Below are 23391 nucleotides of genomic sequence, written 5' to 3'. Positions count from 1 at the left end.
GGCTCCCACCATCCAGTGACATTCTGACTGAGTCTAATGACATCTCTCTGTATCCTATCCAACTTGTAGTCCTGCTATATGCCCAGGTCTTGTGTGACAGACTCCAGGTATAGATACAGCTGCAATATCAAGAAATACATTTTCCTATAATGGAAATGGACTGAAATGGATGGATGGAATAATATGCATTGAAAAAGGCTGAAAGGAAATGCCACAGAAATAAAGCATAAGTAAAAAAGAAATAAAACTCTCGACTTCTGGGCTCTACATTAAGAGACCACCTATGTTGAGCGAACGTACGAGGGAATAAATGTCCCTTGATTGATAGCTTGATAGAGGTTTAACAGTACTCATAATAACTTTGTGTTTAAAAAAGTAAATAAACACAGGGTGTTTCAAAATGTTGAATTTATAGATTTTGTGAATTGACAGCAAATCTGAATCAGTTTCAAATTGCAACTCCAACTGGAGTAAAAAAAAAAAACTTTCCTGGTGGTCCTGCAACTACTTTCCTAGTTTCCTGTAGCATATGGTCAAGGAATGTAGAATTCAACATTGTTTGACTCCCAAAACACACTAAATCCCGTCCTGCCTTTGACTACCATGAGCTGGCACTGAGGCAGTACTGAAAGCCATCTTCAGCAGGAATCCTCTTAAGATTAAACTTCCTTCACCAGCTCTTGACATAATAAAATACCTTTCACCAACAGTGACAAAGACAGTAGCTTCGATGGAGAAATTCATTTAACCAATGGTGAAAAAGGTAAAAAACAATGGGTTGATTCAGAATTTTACAACACAAGTCATTTCAAATTGTATGGTCACATTTGACTCATGAAAGAGTTGAGGATTGTTATAAATTGGTCCATTTCAGTACTTCAAGGTTTTGTATTCATTTTTAAAAATTAAAAAACGACAGTAATTCCCTTTCCTTTCCAACTTTCTTCACTAAATAATTCATTCCATCCAAAATTTATCTTGCATGCTAATGAAATTTGAGAAGTTGCAGATCAAGATGTGAGCTACAGCATAAAGCACTAAAATGCAATGATCTAGGAAGAACTGCACACATTCAATTTTTTAGAAAAATAATGAAAAGAAAAAAAGATCATTGAACATTAATTACGATTTCATAACGGTAAAACCTCAGCTACAAACAATGCATTAGGCTATTTGGTGGCTGACATCTAGAATTGGAAATGAACAGTATATTCCAAACTTGGAAGTTTCACAACACTATCGAACCTTTGAAATTAATCTGAACATTTTTTTCATGATGTCATCATAAGTACTGATTACTTTTGATTTTGAAGTATTTTCCTGGATACCAATATAATATTATATAAAACAGAAACTAGAAATTTATAGATCATGCAATTGTCTATACAGTGAAAATGCACGTTTTAAAACATGTATCCTTGCAGTTTCATATAGAGTAAGTCTAGGAAGAAGCAACCAGCTCCAGGACATTAAAACAAGTGGAGTTGAATTCTGAGGCGCTGTTTCTTGCAAGATCAGTTAGAAAAAAATACAACTATATAAATAATTGGATTATGAGGGGGCAGCACAACTCAGGTTAAGCCATCAAAAGTGTGGCTGTGAAAACCTCCCAAATCTTCCTCCTAGAAATCAAAATGTATCTCTATTATTGAGGTAATTCCCCTTATAGCAAAGGATACTATCATTTTTTTCATTTTTCGGAAAGCCTTTTCACAGCAAAGTGTATGTTGAAACCTGTTGCAACGAATACAATTATTTCACAGTTGAAAAAGAAATAAACCCAGGTATACATAAACCAGCAATTTTGAGAAACTATGAACAATTTCACAATGGGAAAAAAATATAAAAGGTCCATGGTAGTTCTGTGAATGGGAAAACATGTATTTCTATGGTACCTCTCTACATGTTCTATGTAAGGCTAAAAATATGCGACCTCCTATCAATGAACTCATTATAAAACATTATAACCATCGAGTTCAGCATTTCCCCTCTATCTACGACTACCGTGTTGCTCTACAAGTCACTGAGCTACACGCTTCATGTTCATCAATACGATGCACATGGACACTTGCAATGGTTTATCATCTTATAATCTATTGTACTGAAGAAGAGCTGAGCTTTCAAAACTGTGCCCTTTGGAGCTTGAAACCAGTTGAGGCAGGTAACAGAGATGAATGCTGGAGAATAACTGCAATTATTGCAGAGGCCCAAGCTCAGAGCATTTGTTATGAGCCACAAAGGGATAAAGTTATGAGGTGGGTTAATCCTTAACTCAAGTAATGTCATAAAATCCAGAAGACATTTTTAACCCCATATTAATGCAAGATCATTTCTTACAAATAGAATCGGGTACATAAAGTGTGTCAAGTGAAAGCAAAACAGCACACAGCCACTTGGCTCAGGGCTTAAACCAGATAATGTCTAAAATAAAAATAAATATCCTAGGCTTTCTTGGATTAAATCAATAGTTACTGGATTCAAATTGAAATGCGACTGTTTGACTGTTCACTTTTAATTATCAGCAAGTCTAAAAACAAGAGTACAGGATTTTATGTCCACTGGTTAATTTGACATTTGAATACCTTTTACATGGAAAAACCGCACTGCAGAAAGCTAACCAACACCTCTACTGAAAAGCAAAGCATACATTTTTAAAATGTTTGCTCAGTCATGGTGACCCAGCCAGGTCCAGTAAACAATTACAGAAGCCCTACTGTAATATCACAGAAATGCTTATATCTACAGTAAAGCTTAAAGACCCTATACCAATAAGAACAGACTGAATACGAACCCCAGCCGATTTCTAGGTTCCGGTGAAGCCCATAAGTGGTTTTCCTTTGGATTTTGAAATTTGTTTTAATGGCTTCCATTAATACAATTTTTTAAAAAACCTAAATGGTTCAATTGGAACAATCCATTTTCAACTGTTTATCTTCCAGGCTTCTAATCTTCACGTGTTTGATACCACACCTTTTCCAGTCTGCAAGAGGGACATGATAGTCGCATGAAATGAAATTAAGGCTACACACATAAGTGATGAAGTTCCGATGCAACACGTCACTAGAATACAGGAAGATAAGGTCTAAAGGCACCTACGTACCATTCCCGTAAGTTCAAGTAATCATTACATAACTCAGCTTCTCAACTCCAGAGAAATGGTCACACATCCAAACACTTAACTGAGTAAGGCCACTGACTTGAGATTATAAAAGAATGTGAGATTGCATTGATCTCAACTACATCGCAAAAGTAATTACAAACAGTTGAACTGTAAAATAAATATGCAATTTCAGCAAATGACTTGATTTGGCCAACTGGCACAACTTTCTAATCAACATAACTGTACGTACACCAGCTGTATACATAGTAAATTTATCTTAATTATTCCTAGGATAAAAACACCTTTCCCTTAGAACCTGCAAATAAATTCAGGGGTCAGCTGGATTTGGTTTTCTGAGTAATAAAGCAAACAACTGGCTAAAATGACATTCCAAATACAACTTTACCTTAGCCGAGCATTTCTAACTCTTTCCCCCCCTCAGATGTGAGAATAACACCAGAATGAAGAAAATCAAATAGAAGTTAGGAAGCAACAGGCCAAAGAGAGCACAGGGTTTAGAGCCAGTGCAATACCCTACACAGCAACTGTAAAACTGAAGCACGTAATCATTTATAGTTTATTATAAGGGGAAAATGTTATTTTATTTTCATTGTTGGCTGCCTAACTACTGTACATGGCGCTACAAAAATCATTATAATTAAGTTTCTTCAAAACAACATAAAAGTTTCCCTTCAGAAAATGAGCAGTCTTTTTCTCTGCAACATTCAAAATAAAGTTTTAACTTTCTCCATATTGCTTTCTTTTTTTCCCCCAGTCTTGCCGATTCCAGCATGTTCTTCCTGAGTGACGTGCGAGACGTACTACTGATGTGCTCAGGGTGACCACGGGCATAACAGCATAGGAGGTCCTTTGATCACTCAATCACTGCATTTGATCAGGTCCTGGTTTTATACAGTGTGAATATGCAGTCTGAGATGGAGTTTTTGAACAACTGTTAAACTAGCCACATTTAATTCCTTTTCCTAACTCTACAAGATTTACAATACATAACAGGCAAAACTTTATCATCATTAAAAAGGACAAATGGCAATAAGTATGATGAGAATTAAGCATTTTGTTAAATTGAAACTGGGAGTGCCCGACTGCAGTACTTTTTTAAGGACACCATTATCTTGGTGAGGTCATGTTTCCTTGGCCGATATGTAACGTAATGCCTATTTTCAAATCCATTGTTAAAAAGTTCATATTTAATAGTTCTGTCCTTTTGTCAAACCACGGAAACGTTTTTTAGCAATTCCAGTAAACACTGATGTGGTCAATGCATGTGTGAGAAATACAAAGGATGCCAACATTTGACATTTTACAGGAGTTCCTGGTGTCCTGTGAAAGTATCAAGGGTCTGAGAAAATATAGAAGAAACAGATAATTTACTAAAACAGACTATGGACAACATTTTCACTGATGTGTAGTTACCATATATCTCAATGTTCACCTAGGACCAGGTTTGTAAAAACACTCTAAAACTATAAGGAATGAATGTATAAACCATCATATTTTTTGTCTCCATGAATGCTGGTGCTTCTTCATAGTTATTCAACTTGAAATACTGAATCAGCTGCTAATTATCACTGAACATCAGACCATCTCGACAGGTGAAAAACACTACTGATTTTTGACCGAGTGTCATTATTTAGGTTTATAGTGATGTTACATGTTATCAGTTTGTATCACAACAGTAGCTACAAAACAACCGGCAACAATATAGCTAATAACCGCTAATCTGTGCAATACAAATATACTTCCTGGACATATTAATTTACTATACCCCCCAGAGTAGTTAAGCAGGAGCACTCTTACGGTATTGATCTTACATTTCACACTTCAGTTAAAAGGCAGTTTTAAAAACCCCTCATACTTCCAAAGTCCAGGCAAAAAGGGAGCGTGACACTGCAGGGATGATTAAAGCCAAAGTCCAGCAGTCCAGCAGAGGCACAATGGAGACATGCCTTGGCAAGAGACAGCTGTTAAAATGTAAAACTGGTTTAGCACCTTTCCCCCACTCCAAGATGAGACAGACAATGGAAGGTGGCTCTCTGTGCCTAGCCCGGTACTAAATATTCTTTTACAAACAATTTGCAGTGGTCCATGGCTTTAACACAGTAACTGATGAATGATTACCTAGTGTAATGCAAGTGTGATACTGACTCAATAAATGAATACAGAGCTCAAGATCAAGAGCAAGTTTTAATTTTGTCTCTTTATAATTGAAAAAATTGATTGAACCCCAATGCTATAAATGTATAGTGAAAAACAGCTGTATCAATAATATCACTCAACGCTAGGACCCTCTATAAATCAGACATATGCAAAGTTGCGATTAGTATTGCATAAGGTGATAAAATAGTTCTTGCAGAGGAATTCGTTAACTTATCCTGCTTGCTCCAGTGGGTCAGGGTTTCCACATGGTGCGCTGCAAGATCACTGCAGTCTACAGAACGAATTACATCTGTGTGGATATAAATTTAAAACTAGTATTTATATTGATATGTGAACCTATATCGGAGCTTTTACAGAGCTCTAAAATGAATAAACAAGTTATTAGTTTGGGGACCTAAACAATGTTTAAATATGTAACAATGTGCGAAGGCACTTTGTCTGCAACATCTTTTCAATTTGGTGGGCTACTGAAGCAGGAGTACCTCAAGTATCCAAAGCAGAAGGCTGCATAGGAAGATAACAGCATAATGGCTGTGCTATCTTGGCCATCATGTTTCCTTAAAACAACCAAAATGATCCATTTTATTTATCAGCATTTGTCTCACTACTAACAACAAAACCATTTTTAAAAATATTTTTTAATGCCAAAACATTAAAAAATTCAGGGTTAAACTCAGTCTCTCCATTGCCCATTTTACATCCACTGACATCCGAATATAGATGTTTCCACAATACAGACACTGAGGTTATTTGCTGAACAAATAAAAAAGCAAACCTTCTAAAACAGCCCAGAAAAATTTCCACCTTGTTAGAAAGTTCTAGTGCACACTTCACCAAGTATGTTACTAGCTACGACTGGAGAAATAAATGATACCAAATCTGCAGAAAATGATAATCAAGAAACTCACAAACACACTGATGCCCATGACAGAGTAACTGAAGCTTAAAACAACACAATATAAAAACAATTATTTGTATTCTCTGCATGTAAAATATATATTTGCAGTTTTTCCACCATAAGGGGCACACAAGAGAGGTATTATTTTTTTCTACTCTTCAGATGGTAACAATAAATGTGTTATTGTGGTAAAGAAGAGAATCATCATCAAGTCTTGCCATTTGCTCCAGTGTGGAACCAGACATAAGTTTATTCTGTTTTATGGTATAAGTAGAGTATTTTAAGGAAAGTGGACGGGTAACTTAATTACACCCTTAGCTTACATAAGGGGAAAAATACTAGATTATCTAAAAATGTATTTACATTTATTGCCAGCCAATATGGCAAACAATATTTATTTGTAGCACAAGTGCTACATCTAACCACTGAAAAAATCATTAAGTCTTTGCTAGGCTTTTTCAAACAAAATAATTCATGTTGATAAAAGAATGTGAATCTATTCACTAAAACTAGCATTAATATTGCAATGCAGAAAGCAGCAAGATGAAACCTAGCAAATACTTTGAATCAAAGGAAAAATATTAGCTTATTCTTGATCCCAAAATCGGGGATGAAGGTTGTTTTTCATAAGGGGAATGCTCATTTATCTCTCATAGGTTCTTGACCCCATAACAGACCCTGGCCTCTATAGACACTTTTCTTCAATACTATAAAGAAATCCTGCCTTAGCCACTTACCATGCTGGAGTGCACTTTGAAGGAAGATAAAGGTTACATTTCCTTAACTACATAAATGAAAGCCACAGTTAAAGTTGAACTTTTGATTTAACGGATATGTATTAGTATAAAATGGTCCATTGCGCTATATGCCATGGAAAGATGCATGTTAAGGAATATTTTGTCATCTCTTTAGATATGAAATGCCTTGACATCCAAATCAAGGCAGACCCAGAAACTGTCAATTCAGTCTTCCCAAGCAAACCTGCGGCTGCTTGCTGCTTTGCATATTCTATCATCTTTCCATTTTTCAACTCCTTAGTGGTTATTTGCATTTTCTCCCCCATCAAACTTGTCTCGCAACAAAGGCCTAACGTGCATCGGTTTCTAGTTGTTAGCTCACGTTTTGTGTCAGACATTGAGCCCTATTCTTCACAAGAAGTGATAATCTTCTGTGTACACTGTTGAAGCATTCTAACTTCAAGAACAATCGAGCTGACGTCAATATTTTTAGAATGGCATTGTTCTTGAATTTGTTTCTGCAGCATTGAGTCAAATTGGCTGGATTCCTATATCGATTATTACAAATGTTTATTACTATAAATCAGAATGTTCTCCTTCTTGTCTTTAATAGTGAATGCTTTATACTGTATAATAGAGCTGAACAGCTTACTGTAAGTAAGTAAGGGGGTACCTAAGTAAGGGGTGGCTAGTCACAACTTTCTGTTTAATCATGTGTCTCAATATTTTCCTTTCATAAGTTCCCCCTGGAAAATTTCTGATGGACTACTAGGTAAATGTCATGGGGGAGTGTGCGTACCTGTTTGGGGCCTGTTTGGGGCTGTTTGCTTTTTATGCGGCCAGCGTTTCTGCATGTCTGTGGTGGCGATGGCAGGAGAATATACTATTCAAAGAGGGAAGGCAATCTGAAAAGGGTCAGACAGCGGGTGAAGACATACTTTTTCAGGATGTGCTCTGAAGCTGTAAGGGTCACCGAAGACCATTAACAGAAAGAGATGCTGCTGGTTGCTTTACACGGTTTATCTGGCCTTATGTGGCCTGCTGGCCATGGTATGGCCTCCTCCACACTTGAGAAGCTTGGTTAAGTCATTCTTTTTTTAAACTTATCACTTTTAAATTATTTTTGAAGACTTAATCTTTAAAAGGTAATGGAAGAGAGTTCTCATTCACACTAATTTAACATGAAATGCTAAAACGAGGATACATTTCACCCAAAAAATCACATTAAACAGAAAACAAATGTCTAAACATACAGGTGTTGAAATATTCGTCGGAGACAAATGGCTGCCAACGAGAATTCCAAACAGTACAATAACTAAGCAAACCTAGCGCATGATTAAGTGTGCATTTGTTTTTTTTACAATCTCCGCAAGGCTGGTATTAAAACCGATTAAAAATCATCCTAAATCTTACAAAACCAACAGATATAGACACCAATGATTTCAAAACAGAAGCCTTTCACGTTTTGTGTGTTTGCAATACAGAACGAAATGTGCCTTGTGTAATGGGGTTTTGCTGGAACTGCAAATTGCTTGTGCAGACTTGACTGGCCTCACCACAGCTTCTATTTGACTTCTTGTTTCCTCCACTTCTAGTTCTTCATTCTCATGTTTCACTAGCAGGAGAAGCACCAGACGGGCTGCAAACATTTGTGTAACAAAACACCAAAATAATGAACAAATGGAGAACGTTAAAACCTTCCCTTCATTTTGGATAAAAGCAAAATATGTATGTTCTAAGAAGCTTTAAATGAAATTGCAGTGCAGCTTTACCACATGCTCCTCGAGTAGACCGTCAATGGCATATGACTATATAAATGAATCAATTTTCTAGATGTAAAAATCCAAAATGCCAAGTTTCATAAACAGCACTGATAAAAGCATCATCCTGAGGTTTGTTTAGGTATAAAAATTTGAATTGTGCTGCTTAGAAATCGACTTCCATTGTCTGCAATGTTACACTTTTAATAGTGGCTTCTTTTTAGCTTTGGAATACCTAAATACTTAAGTAATTACCACATTACCAACATTTCCACAATATAAATTGACAACTAATCTGTTTATCATTTGCTAACTAAAATAGGTTCACTGTTTCACATCACTGAAAACTTATATAACCTTTCTATGAAACAAATCTACTATATAAGACATCACTGTATAAATCAATATATGAAAGAACAACACGTCTCTATTTACCCTGACAAATACAGAAAGTCGTTGAAGAAGCTGAATATTTCATGGAAGAAAATGTATGGTTGTAAGTAAACCTAAAATGCCCCAAAGTATCCAAAGGTCAAATGTACGGCACACTATTTTATGTAGCATTCTGAAAGTAAACAAAAAAGTAACAATCGAGTAGATTTTCAATTTCATTACACTGAGTCACATGTTGATTACTAAAATTGCAACCAATCAGAGCCATCTTTGATTTTGGATGAAGTTATAATGACCTAGAATTCCTAGTTAACACCTCCACAAATATCTGGTAATGACCTTGAGAAATGAGAAGTTGAATTTTGCTGTCCTTTGTAGCATATCCAAGTCAAATGATTCAGATTTGTATAAACCAAGAACAGTCTTATAGATAATTGTGACAGAAGATTCACTGAACTGCATCACATACTAGTACATGAAATAATCTTTAGCCTAGGGGTTAAGTGCATTAGATAGGAAAAAGTAAAGACAAGATGAGAAATCAATCTACTTGGCTTTTTGACATAATGCATTTATGTCCTGTATTAAGAATGACCAATAAAAATTGAGGCTTGTACCCAACCTTCATCACTGATGTTCAAATATGCCCTTCCATTTACCATTTTATCAATAAAGCTGTCCTCAAATGCTTTTCTAGCTACTTCAATTATGTAGCGATAATGATGTGCTGCCCAGCAGCGTTTAATAAGATTGCACATTGTGAACCGTGTGACTACAGATAAAACTTTTTTTTCCCCCATCTGAAAATGCACAAAAGCTAACTTAAAAGAATGCTGTAAAAAGGATTGCTTCTGTTTCCTTTTAGTAAATCACCATGAGACTCTTTTTATAAAAAATTCAATGAACAGAACTGTTGAAGCTGGAATCCTACATGCCACCATAGTGCAATTTGTAAAACTACCACAAAATCCTGCTATTTGAAGAATGCAACACCTGAAGGCATGCATTTCTACAATCAGTGGCTTTCAATGCATTAAAGCCCTGTACCCACAAGAAAGACTGGACTCTGAACAGGTACACAAGATCCTACAGTACACACAGACTCTCACAGGGACTTTCAAAGTCAAGCAACAGGAACTCAAAAACGATTTCAGAACTAAATGAAACTTGTTAGGAAACAGACAAACAGCAAAAAAATGACGAAACAATGCGTGTTCTCTAACTTGGCTACCAATTTGTTTCCGTTTTCTTTCTGTACTGGACATCTTCAACTACAAAAACATTTTGAGGTAAATGACTGTTTTAGTCAGTTCTGTAAGTGGTCACAGCTAAAACTAACACGGTATTTTGGTTGTCTTTATATGAATTCAACCACAACTTGCATGAAATAATCCAATTTATTGAATATGATTCAATCTGTAAAATATGTTATAACAATAGATCAAGATTTAACAATAAAAACACTGCAATGCAAAGAAATGTACTGTATATGCTTTACACAATCTTAACAAGATCCTCTAATAACTGTTCACACAAAGTCCCCATAGAAGTACAAATTAACTTGAATAATTGTGAATAACCAGATCCTCGTTTTTAGATTATTTCTTATATTGCTTATTTTATATTCTTATTTATATAAGTATTTCTTATTAAAGAAAAAACTTGTATAAGGAACTGAATGTCCATCAAGCTTTGAATATAAAGCCGTTAAAATGCTAATTAAAATAAGTTTAGATAAGGCAAAACATAAATCTGAAGCTGTAACATTTCTCCTTTATACAGTAAGTATGATGATTTGCAATGCAGATAAATGTTTTAACTCTGCACCTCAATGATTACCTTTGACGTTTACGTTAATCTTCGCCAGTTCAGACTTTAGCCCCTCTTCTGTTGTATCTGATTTGTCACTGATGCTACAAACTTGGCTATGTTTTACCAGAATTCTCAATCATATGAGTGACTGAGACAGCATTACACAATGCCTGAGAAATATGGCTTTTGTTAACATCTTCATACTAGTCTTCAGTGGTGGGCTTTCTATCCAATTTTGGCAACCACAAGCAGAATAACACAATCTAGCAAAACTTAGGTTAATTCTGTACTGGAAAGCGGAAAGAGCAAAACAGATACTCTCTCTACCTTTTTTTTTTTAAGAGTTCCCTGCTCTAACCTCTTCAGAAATGCCAAATACATATCATTCCACAATTCAAATTGCAGCTTGATGCTAAAAAGAATTTTCCTACTGCTTGTACCACACTGAAAAAGAAACAAAGAGGATTTTAATTCAGGGGTGCCCAACTCCAGCCATGGAGGGGCATAAGGTATCTCTTTCCACTTGAAGCTTTAATTACCAAATGGAACTCATTATTTGCTAAACTGGAAAACAAATTAACCTTTTCTTGTTCTTAGGAAGCTGGAAGACCTGCAAAGCCTGCTGTACAGCAGTACATGAGGACTGGAGAACTGGAGTTGGACATGCCTGTTCTAATGGGTCACTGCAAAGAGTACTGCTGGCAAAAACAGTTGGATATCTGAAAAAAAAAAGAAACCGCTCACATGCTTGGCAGGAATTACTGTTGACAGAAATGTGAAACATGTAGTACATCTAGCACTGCACTGTTACAGTACGCCACTTGCCAAAGTAATCCGTTTATATGTTGTGAGGGAGGGGAAGATGCCCTCACTCACCCAATATAGAAAAGTGATTTAAGTGCCCTAATTTGAGGACTTTTGGCACATTTGGGATTATCCAAACAAATACAAGAATTCCCAATTGAACATATGAGGCTCATCTGTCACGGCACTGCTGGAGAATGCCGTTATCCTAAAAAAAACAGTAAAATCTTGGTCAGTCAACCACACTACAACTCAAAGTGAGTAATGAAAGGTAAGTCTGAGTGGATTAGAAAACCTCTAAATACGAAACAGGGTGAATGTTACAACTGGGATATTGCTGATCCAGAATATGTCACTTGCTGATAAATACTGTATTTTAGAAGAATACCATTTTCTGACAGTGCATACCAGCAAAACCTGTTGCTGAAATGCCACATGCACGACTACAGGTTATTATGTAGGCTTGGATCAAAACCCCCTGCTGTTTGCACCACAGCAGTTTAATGCTTAAGGCTAAAAGGAGTGGATCTGAATACTTTGCAGAGAAGAAAGCGAGTATGGAAATTCTGAAGTGAAAAAGTGTCTCCAAAACATGTATAGTAATAGAAATAAAAACAAACTTGCAGTTACAGGAAACAGTTTGAGAGACTAGGGGATTAAATATTTGTTTTCCTAGAATTTGAACTGAAATTGACAGCGTATATTGTCCTTCACATGCTAGACAACTGGACACCAAACTGAAAGCACTTCTTGCATTCCTAGCTTAAGTGTTCCTTAAAAGACAGCTACCACCATACCAGAATCCCTTTGTGCCGCTAAAAAAAAAATGTGTTATTGAAACAGGTATAAACCACATATCAGGTCAGATGCCTTACTAAAACACCTGGAGAACCCTAAATGTCCGACTTGAAGACATACTTTATGCGGAGAAGCCTATCAGAGTAAACAATAATGCAGGCAGTAGAGAAAGCCTTAAAAGGCCTTACCGTGATGACAGCCTTACTGAGACACAGAGATCCCCTGCAGCCATATTCCCGCTCATCTTCGGACTTGTAGTAGCTCAAGGTGTTGTTTTTTAAAACCACCCAGCGATCCTGCCATCCATGGATGTAATTGGTCCACTGAAGAAAAAAACCCACAAAGGATCCTTTAAAAAATCATTTTGTATCTAAATGTTTTTTTATTATTATTGAAAAACTAGGGCTGCGAATTTCAAGTTTGCAACAGAACGTTTCGAAAAGTGTCAATGCAGTTATCGATGCGCCGATCAATAAGGAAGGGGGATAATGTCAGGTACCTACGCATTTTATTTAAACGATTAAATGAATCCATACGTCTTAATATTTATTACGTTTGTTGGTCGCTGCTTTATTTAGGGTACTTTTCTCCACTGCGCCACATGTTTAAACTCCGTCCCTGTGGGTTAAAGAATACTGTAATAAATTAACATTGACCTCAACGCTTAATTTATGGTAGTCGACAATACCTGTGAGACTAATCAAATGAAATTAAGGGTGTTCAGTCACACACACACGAGGTCGGAATCATGATCTGCACATTACTGCTCTATGATAAGGTCCGCAGGCGTGACAGGTTACGACTGGGCGTCAAATAGGAAACAAAACGGTTTTGCTGTTGACTTGTCCACATTTCACACTGATGAGATTTTGGCACGATTAATCACCGCCGGTCTTGAAAACAGCCTTTGATATACTACACATAGTGAGACTCGATTAAAACAAACATTTAAGCTGTGTCCCAGTGAAATCCAAGAGCAGGAGGTTAGAATCTGATAGGAAAATAAACCTTTTATCCAAAGTCAAGAAAGCGTTTACGATTCAGTCGGATCACGTGTTTTTTTTTTTAGACCAGGTTGTCAATTTCGCTGCTTTTCAACGCCACCCGTAACAATTCCTCAATCCTCCTCGAAGCAGAAAGTGTCGGAACTTTAAAAAAAAACAAACATTTTTATTACACTACAGGGCTCTCTCACCGAACTCCCTAAAGCAACAACTGCGCAGCCCTTTTACTCGAAAAGGCTAATCTGTTTTCGCACCAACATGCAAAAGCAGATTAGATTCATATCCAAGACATCATGTGCGGAGGAACTGAGAAGTCTTAATTTTTCCAACCCTAGTTTAATCTAAAAAACGTATGTTCACGTCCTTGCTGCTTCGGGTGCAAACAGGTTTATTTTTTCCCAATGCCACATAAAAGCAGCACACTGATCATGAATTCGATCATTTATAACACACATATGGGCCAAGTGCGTTAATACATTGGCCTCTGCTCGCTCTCCGGATTGCAGGGCGGTTGACAGACCAGATGATGCACGTGATGATGTGCGGATAAGGAAAAATATTATACGGACTAAAAGATTGCAATCAAAACTGCTTAGGCTTTTGGCTAGGCAATTACTAGCGATCGGGTGGTTTAAATCAAAGTATTCGGGAAAACAAAAAGATGGACAATGACATCCCATTACAGCATTTCGTGGAAGACTCCCCATTTCCAAAGCACTCACACAGTTAAAACAAGTCAAGACACTTTTTACATCATTTTCTGCCTGTCGATTTCGGCAAGCCGGATATTGAAGGACACGAGAACAAACGTAAACGATTTTATTTTCTGACCGATCTCTTCGGCAGTTTGAAATCCCTCTAAGCCAAAGTCTGAACTGAAACAGAAAATTGACGACGGCGAACCCCTTGCCGTTTAAGAGACGGGGGACGGACCCTAGCCATCCGAGCCACTAACGCAAAACCATTCCTCCATTTATCGGGAATTTTAGAGTGCAAACCTGGCGTTGGGATTTGATCTCCCCCACCCGCTGCCTCACCTTGCTAAGGATCCCACCGAGCTCAACAGGCGGCCCGGATTCGGTTTCCAAATCCTCCTCAGACCCCGAGGAATTCCAGCTCTGATTGTCCGACATCGCGTCTCGGCGATAACAGAACGCAAAATCCAAATACGAGGGAATCACAGAAGTGCTAAACAGTCTGCGAAACTCAGACAGACAAAAAAAAAATCCCAAGGGAAAAAAAGAGAACGGGGTTTCGGTAAATGCGAGACAACACTGGTCAAAGGCGATGACTGCTGATACACCTGGATAAAAACTAATAACACTTATTAATGATCCTCTCGGCAAAACCCGCCCCCTTCATCGGTTTCACTGAAGCTGTGAAAAAGCACAACGGCGAGGAAAGAGTCACAACTTCAGCAGCTAAAACAACACTCGTCCAAGTCCACGGGAGAACTGGTTTAAATGCGCAAATCCCTCTCTCCGCTCCTCGACAGAGCCCTGTGTTAAACGAGCTGAGTGTGAGAAGGGGGCGAGACCGACTGGCCTAAACAGACGCCATCTTTTCTGACGTCCCTCGCTCTCCTGCCCTCCTGAGCGTGCGTGTGCTGCGCGTGCCACGGACAGTGGAGGGGCGCTGGCTCTGAAGCTGACGTCACGGGAACCATCCCGGCTGGGGAGGTGAACCTATTAGGAAGTGTCATTCGGGAATCGATGTCTAAGTGGCAACGGTTGTCAAGGATGTCACTGGGGCGCGGGCAGTGGCAAGGGCTGTTTTTGCTTCTCTCACACTTTCGAGGATTAGTTTACAGGCATGAATGGGTGTTCATGCGCACTCTGCTACTCCCTATTTCTGTCGCTTGTGTACAGGGTGGTAGGCGTCACTTAGCCTTAATTTCTGCCCATTTCCGAAAGGACAGTCTCCCCAGAGTGCATTCTCTCGCAACGCCTATGATAAGAGCGTACATGTTGGTTTGTCAGGATTAAGAGATAAACTTTGCAAATGCATTGGTTTAGCACATTTCGGAAACCCAGAGCTGCTGACAAGCGTAAAAAACGCAATAGTTTTATTCAGACTGCCTAATTTTTCCATATGTTTAAGAGATTAAACTGGCACTGACTGCCGGTGAAGATTGTATTAGCATGAATTAAAATAAAATTATTCTGAAAACTGCTGAAAGGCGTTATTTTATGTTATTTTATACCTAATATTATTTTACAAATGGGATTTTATTTAAATTGATAATATCATTTAAATAAAGCTGGAGGATTAAAATGAAAATTTTCAATATGTAAAGCTAATAATGCAAAAATAGAAGACTGTAAAAAGGGCATGTGCATTTTTCGCTACATTTATCTGCCCTCAACAAATATGTCTGTTACTGGCTCAGGAGGAGGCGTGGTAGCGGAAACGCGAAAGCCTCTGCGCCAGCCAGCCTCCGGATTTCAGGAAGTTGACATTGTATTTTATTGGCGCTTAAAGAAACGTTTTAAATTTGAATTGAAGAGAAGCAGAATGTACAACTATAATAAGTAAAGTGTATGGGTATTTACACGTAAGACATGTAAAACATAGGCTGCTAATTGTACAGCGTAATGTTGCTTACCAAGGTAAATAAGTCATCTTTTCATTTGTTTTCTTTTGTGATAGTGTTTTAATTAAGTACTGAAGATGTTTACACGGATGGAAGAAAAAAATCTCCTTTCTGAATTTCGAAAATGTAAAATGACACAAAGTGTAAAATAATGTCTGGCTCGACTGATAGTGGCATCTTGTCCAACGTCTCCACGTTTACTGACACTTTCGCTCCAGCCGTGAAGGATCGAAGTTGCTGTCAGTTAAAATTTGAACTGTAAACCTCTGCTGAAATGAAAGTCCAGACAGCTCCATTACTGCACTTAAGACGGGCTTTTCTATAATACCCCCCAAAAGAACTGTTGAAGCATTGATCGTATTCCATCATTAATATTAAGCTAAAATAGCAGATTTGTTATTAATATAGACCCAAATTACTGCATTAGCAGATGCTTTTGATGTTGTAGCAGAGTAGGTGGTTAATAGTTTGCACTTTAGAGAGAGAACCATATTAATTTGTAATGATGTGACTGTTTTTAACAGCTCATAATAGCTAACTGACTTTTTAAGTACCGTGTCTATGAATAATGTAGGAGAAAAACGCGTTTGCAACTTGATAATGCTCTCTTTCAATGTACGGGCGAGCCATGTCTTTTCAAACAAGTTTATGTTTTTTTCTACAGTGAGTCGTGGATCTATCGATATTCTTGGTGGAATACTTGTGAGAAAAGAGTTTTCAAATAGTAAGTATTTTTCCAAAAAAAAGTCTAAACCTTTCCATGTGGTAAACGGTAAAATTTACCATTTGATTAATACTGTAACGCATACGGCCACCATTGCAGGTTGTTCCATCCGACTTACCAGCGCAGTTCTGAGGGAGATTTCCCTTTAGCTCAACTGGCTGGCTCCCTGTCGAGTGACGCCGGAGGCCCGGGTTCGAGTCCCCGACGGTGGGGGGCCGACCTGAGGCTGCAGCGGCGAGAGCGCATACTCCCGTGAACCCAAGAGCGCCACGATACTTTTTTTCTTGCCTTAGCAAAATTTTCAAAGATCTGTATTTCATTGTAATTTCCATATTCTGAAATGGTTTTTTTTGCAGTTGTTTAGTAAAATCTGATATAAAATGGTAAAAACAAGACACTTTCATCTAGTGTTACAGTCTCAGTCTCACAATATTAAGTGTTGTACTGTAACTTGATCTGTTAAACAAAGCACAAGAAGCCTTTGAGTGTAGAGTGTGGTACACAACATCTTTGTTAAATGAACTATAAAAGACTATACATTTATAGCAATGGAGCAGCATTGTGTTATAGACTTTTATGCTTCTGTTTTATAGCTCTTGGTTCATAGATTTGGGTCTGGCCTTGGCTGCTGTGTATACGGAATTTGCATGTTCTCTCTGGTTGTGTTTTTGCTGGGTTTCCTCCCACAGTTCAAATATATTCTGTCTAGATGAATTGGCATCACTAACCTAACCCCATTACACCTGTGTGAGTGTGCCATGTAATGGATTATCATCACATTCGGAATGTAGTTCTGCCTTGTGCCCTGTGTCTGCTGCACTATCCATTGGATCGCTGTGTTCCTCTAAGAATAAAGTTACTAAAAACGTAGGAATTAATACCAGTGACTGCTTAGTTTCAGAACTGCAATATTTGGGTTACAATATTTGAGCATATGGAAAATTGGTTAATGGTCTCATACTATAAGAGTACAAAAAAGATCTATTGGGTTTAGCTATATAGATTCAAATAAATTCATTCAAATCAAAGCTAAAATTTAAAAAAGCTATTTTTTAAATAGTCATAGTGCAGAAGGACTGGTAAGGTTCTTTTTTTACTGGAAAGTGCTTTGGGGAAAAAAGGGGGCTTAAAGAGTTTCTGAAGGGTGCACTTTGTGTTTCAAGTTAATAAACTCTTGATTAATGTTGCAGTACTTGGAAGCAAAGTAAAAACTTGCTAATTAATGGTATTCTAGTCATGATTCTGGTCGCCTTTGATGCAGCAAGAGTTAGATTACACTAGGCAGAAGGAATGCTTTAATATAATTGTGCTATTGACAGACCAATCTCTGATGAACGTTATTACAGAAATTATAGGATTTGCATCCAAGCGATGTACTGGAAATGTATAAAGAGAATCCTATTATGTAAGACTCATTTAAAAATCTTGAGATGTAAGCTGGATTTAGTACTGATGGTTTTAACAGGCTTAAAATAATGAAGGTTGTCCTGTTGCAAAATAGTTCAACATCTGTTTCACTATGTTACAGTATAAACAGAATTAAAGCTTAATGAATAGCACAGTGTACACTTCTTTAATAATTAATCAAAGAGCTTTTTTGTGTGTAGTTGCACTGAAACAAAAGATCACTGTACAGATTAGAAATTGACTCAGTTTGTGCTTTAGAAAAGCATAGATACTGGCTGTTAGTGACTTATTAGGTTTTGCAACCCCCCTGCCATACAGTATTACAAGAATGGATGTTGAAACAGAATGCATGGTTTTTAGCCTGACAACTCACCACATACCAAACAGGACGTTTTCCTTCTGTTTTTCTCCTCAGGAAACAGGAATGTACAGTATGCAAAGTTACACAAACAGAATATTATGTGAGATGTCAGATTCAAAACTGTCAGAACATAAGCAAACAGACAAATAGTTTGAGTCATATTTATAGCACATTAGTCTATTTTCTGTTGTTGAAAGAAAACAGCCTTCCAGTATTTAGCTGATAATTCCCAAATAAAAAAAAAAAGATTAATAATACGTGGAAAGTGAGTACTGTAGGTTTTTGTTGGCATTTGGTGTTTTGGTGTTTGTACTGTAGCTGTATGCAACTGTTTTTGCACTTATCAAATTACATAAATATGACCCTGCCTTACACTCCCTGCTTTGACTGTTGCTTTAGTCCTCCGTTTGAAAATTGACCTGAATAACGATGGATTTCCCTTGATGATGGGCTAAGAGAATAAAATGATGGCTTTTCTTTGTCTTTTCATCAATTCATTGCTTCTCAATCTGAGTGTCCAAGGGTTGGGTTAATTTTATTTTTGTCTATGTAATTGTCGTGACCAATTCATGGTGAATCTCTTTTCCTGCAGTACTGTTTTTTAAATACATTTAGGATTGCCAGTTATTTCTGTTTTACACAACCGATTCACCTATGGTGTGTTGTGGACACCTTGACTGGTAGCTGTGATCCCAGTGACTGCACTCTGGGAGAATGAGGAAGCCTAGGCAGACTCGTCTGACCAAGCCACTTTCGAGCTACTCTGAATGAGCTGTCTCCCTCGTTGACAGTACAGCAAACTCCCAGTAGGATTATACTGAGAATTGAGAGAACCCCCAACTAATCCCAATCTAATCTCAGCAGCTCTCAGCATCTTCTAAAGGCGCTTCAGAAACTAAAGTGTAAAAAAGATAGTTGAAATCAGTCTGGTTTCAAAACTGAGATTTTTTAAATATAAATGAGATGTGACTGCCATTCTCTTGTGAAGGACATGTACTACATCTATTATCGATTCCCATTCTACTATTAACATGCGACTACTACTTATGCCAAATAATAACAATAACAGAGTACATTTTTCCTTTGACAGAAGTAAGAACGATGGACAGGGTAGCAAAAGACACAGACGGAGCCTCCTGTTCTGAGGGAGGTCTCCTATCCAGGATGGCCTTCAATGACAACAAGGCTGGAATGGAGGGCATAGACACGGACAAAATCAACAAGATCATATTGGAAACCTCAAAGGTAAGCGCAGGCAGGCTGTGGAATAGATGAAAGATTTTACTATCTGTTCTTAATATCCTGCAATACGCTGTCCAGTAGTCTGGGAGATAAAAGTTCTAATTTCCTGGAAATTGTTCATTGTCAATGTTTAGAAGGGTTCTCACTGTGTAGGTAATGATTATGTCATTAGGTGCTGAAGCACAAGTTTTATTTTCTGTTGATTTAATGTCCAAAGTACCACAAAGGGTGATATTTTCAAAGTGTATTTTTTTTTTGGCCATTTGAGTGTTAATGCAGAAGATAAAGATAAAATACATTTACTATACAGTTAAACATTTGGAAACTCCATGTGCACAGAGGAGAGAGGGGCAGTAATATTGTTTATTGCTATATTTTATATTATATTAAATAATCTACACTTTTAGATGATGTATAGTTCATCCTTGACTATATTCCATAGATATGCAAATACTGTTCTTTCCTGAATAGGGCAACTGTTTCCTTTTTAAAAAAAATACACACTTAAGATGTAGTGTGACAGCAGTCTAGCACATCTTTTTGCTAGAAAATCCATGCAACTGAATAGGTTCTTGTGTGTAGGTTTATACAACAATACTTTTTATTTGCTGTTTTGTTTAATACTTTAATTTCTTCTAATTGTGGAGCAGTTAAAGTTCAGCCTTTCCCAAAATCTAAGTAGTGGCTCCATTTGTGCTGTATATTAACACATTATATCAGGTGAAACTCAGCTTTCCTGTTGTAAAGGTACCATAGCTGGCACTCAACACATTTATTGTATAACTTCCTCGTTAATGTCCGAATGCGTTTTCAATTTAGAGACGCCAAACTATTCCAGACTACAAATACATTAACAATTCGGTGATCTGAGTGAATAAAAAACACCAAAACAGTTACTGTGTTCATTTTGTTGTGCCTAAACCTTCACAAAAATAAGAAGAAAGTAATTGTTCTGAGAAACTAACACAAGACGCATGTCCTCATCAGTGTCTGTTGAATAATATTCAATTATCCTTTCAGGAATGTAAAGATATTAGTGAATCCAGGCATTGCCGTGAAGAGGAATGATCAGTAATATTCTCTCACTCCCAAGCTTTCTGTATATTCCAGGCAATACTATAATACTATTGTGTAAATATACAGTACCATGCAGTGATAAATAATATAGCCATTGTTACCAGGGGCCTTTAACTGTCTGGATGAAATGGCAAATGAGGTTATTTGGAACCAAACCCTGTCTTATAGAAATGGTGATAACTGCAGTTATGTGTCTTGACATAAACTGATCTCCTGACAATTGTCATAATATTTACTGAGGCATGTGAGAACCCTGGATTTAGAGAGGACAAATCACAGTTCTCCATCAGCAGGCTCCAAATCCATGCACCCTAGCACTACCGCTTCAGATTCATGATGAGTAGCTATTCCACACATTGGGAGTTATGTTTCACAGAAGGCTGATATTGGTGAAGAAGTCTAACATCGCCTAAAATCTGCAGGAGCAGTCTTTGGTCACCTGAAGAAGTGGATGTTTGAGAATTTATACAAAAAAAATGAAACTGATGGTCTATCATCATTAATCCAATTTTACTACATAATGTTTACATGGGGGAGACATAACCATAACATCTCCATAACAATTATATTCCCAACACTTTTGGAAGAAGATTTCACATATCAAGTGGGTGCACAGACTCGGCAACATCAGTGTTCTCTCTCAAGCTGGTACAGCAAGCACTAAAACTATGATCATCCACCATCAGCTCTTTAGGGGTTTGTCATGCTGTCTGCATATCACACTCCAGGCCCTTAAAAAGGGATTTCTTCTCCCAGGCAAGCCAAGGCAATCACACCAGAGGACAACAGAAGAACTGTTTCTAATATAATATAGAGAACTGTTTCTAATATAATATGGTAAAAGCAAACATGCAGCATCAACTCCTGGGAGATGTAAGGTCCTTAACTGCACCAGATGGAGGACATTAACTGGGAATGAGCCCAGCACTTTGTAACAAATAGGTGTCAGAACAAAGAATAAAAAGCATCAGAGAGAGCTCACCGTGACTGAGCTGCACATCACATAGTACAAGCCAGCCATCTTCAAACTCTTCGAAGATAATCATCTGTGACTACAAGACTTTGTGAATTAATTGATTTTCTTCACCCTTTTTATCATAAATGCCATCGTGAATCTTGAACAGGCTTGATTCTGTATATTTGAGTGCAGTTTCATAAGTTTGGAGCATACAGCAATTTTATATTTATCGCCACAATTTGGTTCATGGCTCATTTCAAAATGTATTGTTTTCACACAACATGCAACTTTATTCTGAAGATGCCCTGTTTTCGTTCTTGACTAAAAAGCAGCCTAGATCTTCCAGAATGTGCTCCAGAGAGCCGATTTGCTGAAAGAAAGGATGGGGTTTTCAAGTTCCTCTTTACTAAAATCTGGATGTTTTGTGTTTTTTGTGTGGAGGGATCAAGGTTTTATGAGAATGAACGCAAGAAGGAGCAGCAGGTGAACCTAAAGATTGAGAGAATGATGCAGCAGAAAACACAAATCACTGAGCACCAGCTGAGGAAAGCACAGATGCAGGTACTGAACAGTAACATTTCCTTAATTTACACACCCAGGATTCAGTTCACTACAGCCTGACATCTGTTTATATAAAGATGTGTTTAATGGCTGCTTTGCAGAATTTTAAATTCCTTGTGGACATTTCTAATGTGAAAGAGTATTCATTTTATATCACTTGTGCTGTTAACTTAAACTCCATGCCGTGTTTAAACAATTTTGAGATATGCATATGTATTTGTTTGCATTTACAAAGTGCCAGCTCTCACTGCTAAAGAATATCAGTTTTGTTGAGCGTGTTTGAGATGTGTTTTTCAGTTTTAAACGTTAAAATTCAAATGTTTAGTGCACTAACAACTCACTTCTTACTTATAAGGATACACGTAACTTAAAAAACAAATTATTTATCTAAATAGTTCAAGTCACAGCTTATCAATTGTGGGCAAAAGTAGTGAGTGATAAAATATTTGATAAACAATGCTATGAAAAGACAATTAGCATAAAATCATATGAGACGGTTTCAAATCAAAATGGGTTGTTTTTTTAAAAAATAGTGAGTGCTAAGGGCTTCCTTGGAGGCTAATACCCAAGCACAGTTTGAGCACTACGATCATGGGTTCAAGCCTGGATCATGTCACTACCCGACTGTGACCAGGACCCCCAGCAACTCTGATTTGTCTTCTGTTAGACATTTTAAATCCTTAAAAACTGAGATTACACAGGTAATATTTTTTTAAATGACAAAATCAGTAAGCAACCCAAACATTGGCAACTTTCAAACTGCAAAGGAACAAGACATAGGTTTATTCCACTTCACACCCGAAGAAGGCTCCACAGCCGAAACGTTGTGTTTCATTTCTCTTTTCGTAATGGAATAAACCTATTACATGTTCCTTTGCAGCCTACGCATGCTGATGCAGCTACCCACCTGAACTATACAAACTGTTTTTGCCCCAGTAGTGAGAGTTTTATAGTACAATGAAGCCCTACCTTAATTAAAACACT

General features: G+C 37.4%; 2 protein-coding genes across 6 annotated transcripts in view; one reads left to right on the top strand and one right to left on the bottom strand.

Annotated features, from left to right (window-relative positions):
* The window catches only part of cert1 (ceramide transporter 1), a 61957-nt gene extending 46859 nt beyond the window's left edge, over positions 1–15098 (bottom strand). For 2 of the 4 annotated variants that reach the window (XM_015364774.2, XM_006626711.3), the window contains exons 1-2: positions 14522–15097; positions 12669–12803 (exon numbers count right to left, since the gene is read on the bottom strand). In XM_015364774.2, coding sequence (XP_015220260.1) covers positions 12669–12803; positions 14522–14617 — 231 coding nt within the window. In that variant the 5' untranslated portion in view covers positions 14618–15097. Of the gene's footprint in view, positions 1–12668; positions 12804–14521 lie in introns of all 4 variants that reach the window. The other 2 variants (XM_015364784.2, XM_006626712.3) reach the window with 2 other exon arrangements.
* A 715-nt stretch (positions 15099–15813) lies between these two features.
* Positions 15814–23391, top strand: part of polk (polymerase (DNA directed) kappa) — a 30053-nt gene continuing 22475 nt past the window's right edge. The window contains exons 1-4 of one of the 2 annotated variants that reach the window (XM_015364758.2): positions 15814–16093; positions 16742–16801; positions 19660–19814; positions 22288–22407. In XM_015364758.2, coding sequence (XP_015220244.2) covers positions 19671–19814; positions 22288–22407 — 264 coding nt within the window. In that variant the 5' untranslated portion in view covers positions 15814–16093; positions 16742–16801; positions 19660–19670. The remainder of the gene's footprint in view (positions 16094–16741; positions 16802–19659; positions 19815–22287; positions 22408–23391) is intronic. The other variant, XM_015364743.2, reaches the window with a different exon arrangement.

Source organism: Lepisosteus oculatus, chromosome 3 (assembly GCF_040954835.1).
Source record: "Lepisosteus oculatus isolate fLepOcu1 chromosome 3, fLepOcu1.hap2, whole genome shotgun sequence".
NCBI classification, from domain to species: Eukaryota; Metazoa; Chordata; class Actinopteri; order Semionotiformes; family Lepisosteidae; genus Lepisosteus; species Lepisosteus oculatus.
Note: the sequence above shows the minus strand (reverse complement) of the source record. Positions and strands in the feature narration are given on the sequence as shown.